Genomic DNA, 7,500 nt, shown 5'->3' on the forward strand with positions numbered 1-7,500 from the left:
TACAAGAACAAATCTGAACCCCACCAAAAATAGATTTCCTTTGGGGGGTAACATTATTGGGATGAAATATCCCTTACAAATTTAAGGGAGAACCTGCAAGAATTGTAACTGTTTAAAAGCTGAAATATACCAATTATTCAGTAAACACATCTGTTAAGTACTCTCATGAAAAATAAGTTATGATTTATCTTGTGTACAATTTCTAATTTTACTTATACGTGTGTTTTCAAACTACTATCTTTAGAACTAGAAATATAGAACTCTGGAACCCTATGTCAACCAAAGAAATATAATCAGTATTTTATAATATATGGATTGAGTAATATAACACTGCCAGAAGAGAAAGAAAAAAAAAAGTCTTTTGAAAGCTGAAAGGTCTAAAAAATTAAGAAATTTCAAATTTGAACAATTCTGCATTTTGGGGTATCCAGTTCCCTTAGATCTGTAATCGACCTTTTGGTAGATTATATATAATGCTTCACTTAAAATTCCTATTGTGTGTATGTGACATTATTATCTTTTGTCTTCACCTTCAACCTGTGAATACCCTCTGAAGCCCCTTCCACCTAAGATAGATCTTGAAAAATCCATAAACTAATGTTAACCAGAATTTTAAAAAAATCTGATGTGCATGTTCAATGTAGACTGAGAAACTGTTCTACTGCATGGAATAACATAAAAGAGGGAGGGGGGGAGGGAGGGAGGGAGGGAGGGGGGGAGGGAGGGAGGGAGGGAGGGAGGGAGGGAAGGAGGGAGGGGGGAGGAGAGAGAGAGAGGAGAGAGAGAGAGAGAGAGAGAGAGAGAGAGAGAGAGAGAGAGAGAGAGAGAGAGAGAGAGAGAGAGAGAGAGAGAGAGATAGAGAGAGAGAGAGAGAGAGAGTATAACATTATAAACATCAACATCGACTTTATAGCATTTTTCATGAAAGCTTCCTCACTTTATGCAAAGTATAAAATTAGCTCATATCCTAAAAAAAATCTTGGAGGAATATCTTTTCACAGGTGGAATTGAAGAAGCATTATATTTTCCATAGGGTGTTTTTCAGTTTCTACAAAGTGAATGAGTTTTGAGCATAACAAACATTTTGAAAATATAACCCTGCATTGCATGAAAATATTTTTTTTAATGACAAAAGGTAAAAAATACTTACTGATCCGCACAAGCTGAAGTAAAATTGGCTTTAATATAATAATAATAGCAAACAAAAATGAGACAACATTCACACAATACTGATTTCTGACAAGAAGCTCCTGTACTCCTATACCTTGTCTACTGTCTCCATCAAGGTCAGATGTGCTCTGGAAGTGTGTGATGGGCAGGATAAGCAAATGTTCTGGTACAAGGCCTCCTTTTGCAAGTGCTAGGTACACATGCTCACCAACGCTCACAACCAAGTGCTTCTCCACTTCGGGACTTGCCAAGCAGAACCAACAAGGACCTAGTGAAAATCAGAGTGAAGGCAGTTTAACAAATGTAGAAGTAAGCATTTTTTTCTGACTTGACCTTTATAACACCCTACTCAGTACCATAATTTTTAGTAAACCATAGTACACAATCAAATATATCAGAGAGTATTCAATTTCAGGAAATGGTTAACATATGCTATCATAACCTCTCCCTTAACTATGTCTTTGGTTCAGTTTTAGTTTTATATGTAATTTTCCTCTGACAGTAACTATCTCCACTTGAGAACCTAGGCAGGATGTACAGGGGCCTAGCTATTGTAAGGTGATTAATTAATCTATGCAAATATCATCTCTATATTTCTTACAAAAAATGCTTTATTTTCATATCTGACCATATCATATAGCACATAATTCATTCAAGAAATACTGATAAGTAACACTCACTTCCATGTACTTGTGATTTTAACTCAAGGGGATTGTAAATAAAATAGCATAGCATAGCATAGTATAGCACAGAAAAAAGTTATTGTTAATATGAAGGGATATCTATAAATTATATTTGTTGCAATATATGTGGTAGAGACATTATCTGCTGAAAAAAATCACAATAGGAAAATCATGACTATTGGGTAAGAAAGACGAGAAGTCCATTTAAGGGATATATACTCTACTGTATTGTAATGAGAAGGTTTAAGAGAATAAAAGAAAGAATGAAAAATTGAAAACTGGTTGCTGTTTAAAAATGATTAAAGAATAGAAATAAACAAAACATCCAAAGAAAAGTAATCAGCCAACTTACCAGTAGGTTTTGGTGGCATTCGTTTCCTCTCAAATTCTCTCTCTCCGTCACCTCTTCTCTTCCTGCCACGGCCATCGTCGTTAAAATCTGCATTCATGTTGTAGAAGAACTGAGCTGCACCTGAGCTCTGTGATTTTGCCTAGGAATGAATTTATGGATACTTTAGCTGAAGCTCAAGAATCAAGTCTTTTATGCATGCTAGAATTTGGTCAAGTATTGAAAAGGCAAAGAATTAATAATCATGTTTTATGTATACAAGCATGCCTTTATAGATGCTAATGTTATCCTAATTATCTAATAGTCAGTAATGAATAATAAAAAAATAATGAAATAAGAAAGGCATGAAGGAAGAAAGATAGAAATACAGAAAGAAAGAAAGAAAGAAAATAAAAATGCATACAAACACAAAAAGAAAGAAGAAAGACAAATACACAAAGAAAAGAAAGAAGACAAAGACAAAAAGAAAAGAAAGAAAGAAGACAGGCACTGAAGACAAAAACAGAAAGAAAGAAAGAAAGGAAGACAAAAAAGAAAGTAAAAAAACTTGTACCTGTGATGACAAATTTACAAGGTGGGCCTCAGAATATGGACATTCTGTGACGTCTCCTGGTTGTAAGTTCAGTTCTGCTTCTGTGCAATGCTTACCTGGAGTTATGTTAAAGGCATACAACCACTTTAGCTTCTCTGGATTACCTACTTTGGCTAGCCCAATAAAACGGGTGACAGGACGAGCTGATTCAATTAAAACTTTGTGATTTCTGTAATGAAAGAAAAGAAGGTAAGGTACAAGAAGAAAGCCAATTCTGAGGTAAAATCTGGAAATATTCAGGTTCCTAAAGAAATTGAATTCAGGAATCTTCACAACTACACTCCAAAATTTATCAATATGAAAAAGAGAGAGAGAGAGCTAGAGAGAGAGAGAGAGAGAGAGAGAGAGAGAGAGAGAGAGAGAGAGAGAGAGAGAGAGAGAGAGAGAGAGAGAGAGAGAGAGAGAGAGAGAGAGAGAGAGAGAGAGAGAGAGAGAGAGCGAGAGAGAGAGAGAGAGTGAGAGAGCAAAAGAGAGAGAGTGAGAGAGCAAAAGAGAGAGCAAAAGAGAGAGAGAGAGAGAGAGAGAGAGAGAGAGAGAGAGAGAGAGAGAGAGAGAGAGAGAGAGAGAGAGAGAGAGAGAGAGAGAGAGAGAGAGAGAGAGAGAGAGAGAGAGAGAGAGAGAGTCTGAAAAAAGTACAATCATCCAAATCTACTTCATAGCTATAATACAAGTGGCATGAAATAAGTTAAACCTTAACCAAAAATCATATACAATAACCAGAAATGATACCATACCTGTAAGGCAGCCTTTCATAGTGCTTTCCTTCCAAGCCACAAAAATGGTATCGCGGCTTGATGTTGAAAGCTAATCTGGAAATCATAGCAGATCCAACATCATCTGGGTCACATCCTTCCTACAAGAGAGAGCAATATCAATAATGCTTACATTTTAAATTAGGCTGTCAGAATATGTTGGGTAATAATCAACTGTCACTATTCCCTGATGACACAATTCATGTCAACAAACTTGCAAATATTTATCAAAAAAGTTTTCAAGAACCCATGTGTGTATCATAATTGGGTGCCTGTACTAACAAATAAATGAATCAACAGACATATTGGTTCTTAAGCTGCTAAGGGACAAAATATGTACTATTTCAGCATCCATCCAGGTTTTTCAAATTCTTACAATATTAGAATTCTAGCTCATAAAATTCCTCTTATAGCAGCATTAAGTAACCAGCCCAATGAAAGTGTAACAGCACCCCACAACCTGAAACTCAATATCTTTCCCAGGTTGAGTCCTTCGTCATTTGATCTTGAGATCAGATCAGCATTCCCCGATCCTCCAGCAGAACAAAACAACAACAGCGGCAACTCAGGACTGCTCAGCCTTAGCCAACTGGGGAGCTTGCTGGCTCCCCGTTGATCTCCACTTCACCTTCAGCATGCAGCCATACCAGTGGGAATTCTCACCCACTGCAAGCACTCCATAAAGAGATACTGACCAGTTCAAGTGGCAGAAGCCATCCATCTACTACAAAAGCAGTGAAGAAAAGAAAATTACCCCTCTGGACACCAATCCTTGTTAAGCTGGTGATAAAAAGCAAATGAATGCAAAAATAATTAATGTTTATCTTCAATTTAGGTATCTATACCTTGCTGACACCAAACAAAGGATACTACTGCTAATGGAGAAAGACAAGGGCTGTTTTCCACTCACTATCTTATGTGAATGAGATGTCCTAAGCGTGAGCTAGTTCCGACATTATCCCTATACCCACAAGGGTTTTCTCCTGTGTGTGGGTGGCTTAATCTCCTATTTATTCCTCCCCCTATACCCCCTCTAGGCTATCAGAGAGTTCCTCAACTCATCAACTTCCCATTTCCTCTTGTATACCTTCCTCTTGCCTTGAACAGTTGCCTCTGGGTTTGGCTAAGCTATATCCAACATTTTTTGCCATTTTTTATAATAATTTATTTATGCACATTATATATATATATATATATATATATATATATATATATATATATATATATATATATATATATATATATATATATTCAAGTTCATTTTCAAGTTCAATAAATACAAATAATCCATCCATCCTGGCATCTAATTCAAACACTGTAGATATTGAGACAGGGACAGACACAGAGAGAGCGTGTATTTGTGCACACGCACGTGCGTGCGTGTGTTTGTGCATACATGCCTGTGTAAAAAACTGAATAATGGAATGCTGCATTGTTATGGATAAGTAAAAACTCTTCCTAACCAAGACTTGAACCTTGGCTGCTCCAGGTGTGACCCAGACGACCAGTACTAAAGTAACCATAGGACACAACCCACTACAGGTCATCTGGGTTATACCTGGAGTAGTCAAAGTTTGAGTCCTGGTCAGGCAGGGTTGTTATTTATCCCTATTAATGTGGCATTGCATTATTCCACCTTTCATAAATACCTCAGTACATCTGACTTAGGATTTGAATTTTAAAATCAATTTCCACTGAGTGTCTAATATTACTCTACTATGAGTAGATAGGTAATGTCTCTATTTAGGGACCGTCTAACATACCTGCATGAGACATAAATTTTCTAGTGTAAAATTATACTTATCAAGTATCAAAAGTTAATGGTTAATGCAATCAGGCTGAAGTTGTCTGTTATTACTCTGACGCAGAATAACATCTCTGTTTAATTACCAGTAAATGCTACATTTTGCATAACACGAAAGGGCCCTACATCACTAACCATAGTGTAAATTTGGACAATTAGACAGGAACCAACATTTCTTGTGAAGGTATTTCACATTCATTGAAAATCAAATAAAAAATCCCAATTACAGCTGATAGAGATATTCTATATGCTATGCACATTTCTAAATGAAAACCAATGTGCTTTTACTCTCATATTTGACTGGTTCGTAGATGCAAAACGCTTGCAAAATAAAAGGCAAATATAGTATCTACTTACTCAACTCTTCCATTCTTTGTTTACCTATCCTTTCGGAATCTGGGCAAATCATTTTATGCCAAATGCAAGTTAATCCTCAAATTCCTTGTACTCCCAGCACACAAAGGAGTAAATAAATAATTTGCTTGCTTTAGACTCTAAGTAGCAAAACTATAAAATCATATCTAGCATGAGTTAAATAGGCCATATCAATTATATTTTAGAATTTGCTCTCATGCTCATGAAATCTATCTATATAAACTGAAAGTAAAGTTTACTCAACTCATGAAAGTTGTACTATATGCACCAGACCATCACTTTTTACAGCAAGATATGTAATCATAATAGTGTTCATGGCTTGCACAGTATAAATGTGTTGTTATACCTATAAACTCCATAAAATAGAGTCATAGTAGCAATATTATTTTTACACAATTGAAAACAAGGAAACTTGTGAATTTCTTTAACTATTATTGAGTAAGTCAGCATACAAAAATTCCTGTATACCTTCAATAAAATAAAATAAATAAGTAAAGAAGAAGAAGAGAAAGATTGAGAAAGAAGAGGATGAAAAGTAATAAAATCAAGAATGAAAAACGTAATCATCAAAAACAATAAAATGAAAATATACCCTTACTTACCGGTTTCTTAGCATAATTGCAAACAGCTTTTGGCCACTGTCCGGTGATGAGGACATCGATTACTTGCTTTCTTCCACACTGAGTCTCCAGGGATTTGATATCATCACCAATGAAAGAAAAATCCGTCTTCTTCTTGTCTTCAGACTCTCTTCCACTCAGATACATAATCTTCAGACCACTGCTGCAGGGGTAGATCCCATTTGGGCCTGTTGGAGAGGTATGATATAGTGTCCTGTACATACCGAGTAATCAATAGACTATCCAAGAGCAGTGTGGAAAACAGTTCAGTCGATTATCTTTAATTATTTTGTAAAAGTAAGTAAGCTTTTGGGTGTGAAATTTTTCATTTATGTATGAAACAAAAGCAGTTAACATCTCATATTTAATGTGCAACATAAAACTTATAAAATCATATTTAGGAACTAGATATAGTAATTTAATTGTAAACAAGTACAGATAATACATCAGTAACTCTAGGTAATTTTTGCTAGCAAAGAATCTCTGTACTTAGCAGAGAAAGTTCATATGTGCACTCTGATTCTATTCATTCTTCTTTTCTATTGCACAATGAATGAATATAAGCTAATGATTGTGTTTGTAAATATGGACTGCTCCCCACCATTTCATCACTAACTGAATATACTAATAATATAAGGGGGAGATATTGGATGATGCATAATTTTGCCCTACAGGTAGATCGCCATGTTAAGAATAGTTGGGGTCCTAATCGCTTGCAGCACCAGAGAGATTTGAACTTCTTTACACTTGATCAGTACAGTGCTTGATACTGAGTCATAGAGCACACTAATTTAAATTGGTTATAACTTGTTAACATCTGATGTTTGTTCTCTACCTATTAAAAAGACACTATATTCTGAACTTACATGTTCCTTTACAAATTATTTTATAGCCAGTTATTGAAGCAGAAGGAAGCTGAAAACACCTGTATTCAAAAAATATAAAAAAAACACATGTAACATTATCACTAAATCTCTGTTCTACATGCAATACAATCACCTTGTCAAGCTCACCCAAGTATATGACATTTTCACACAATTCACAACCCTTCAGGTCCGGGTAATTGGATGACAGGCCTGGCACGTGAGGCCCCAAGACATAGGTCGTCAGTGGCACTGAAAAAAAAAAGCATATAATTCAACAGAATAAGATATG

The 7,500-nt window shown here is 35.6% G+C and overlaps 1 protein-coding gene across 1 annotated transcript in view; it reads right to left on the minus strand.

Annotated features, from left to right (window-relative positions):
- Nucleotides 1–7,500, minus strand: part of LOC125043769 (CWF19-like protein 1) — a 15,805-nt gene that overhangs the window by 6,215 nt on the left and 2,090 nt on the right. The window contains exons 3-8 of the mRNA XM_047640043.1: nt 7,359–7,460; nt 6,328–6,533; nt 3,529–3,647; nt 2,756–2,963; nt 2,206–2,344; nt 1,265–1,438 (exon numbers count right to left, since the gene is read on the minus strand). Of these exons, the coding sequence (XP_047495999.1) occupies nt 1,265–1,438; nt 2,206–2,344; nt 2,756–2,963; nt 3,529–3,647; nt 6,328–6,533; nt 7,359–7,460 (948 nt within the window). The remainder of the gene's footprint in view (nt 1–1,264; nt 1,439–2,205; nt 2,345–2,755; nt 2,964–3,528; nt 3,648–6,327; nt 6,534–7,358; nt 7,461–7,500) is intronic.

Source organism: Penaeus chinensis, chromosome 34, assembly GCF_019202785.1.
Source record: "Penaeus chinensis breed Huanghai No. 1 chromosome 34, ASM1920278v2, whole genome shotgun sequence".
NCBI lineage: Eukaryota > Metazoa > Arthropoda > Malacostraca > Decapoda > Penaeidae > Penaeus > Penaeus chinensis.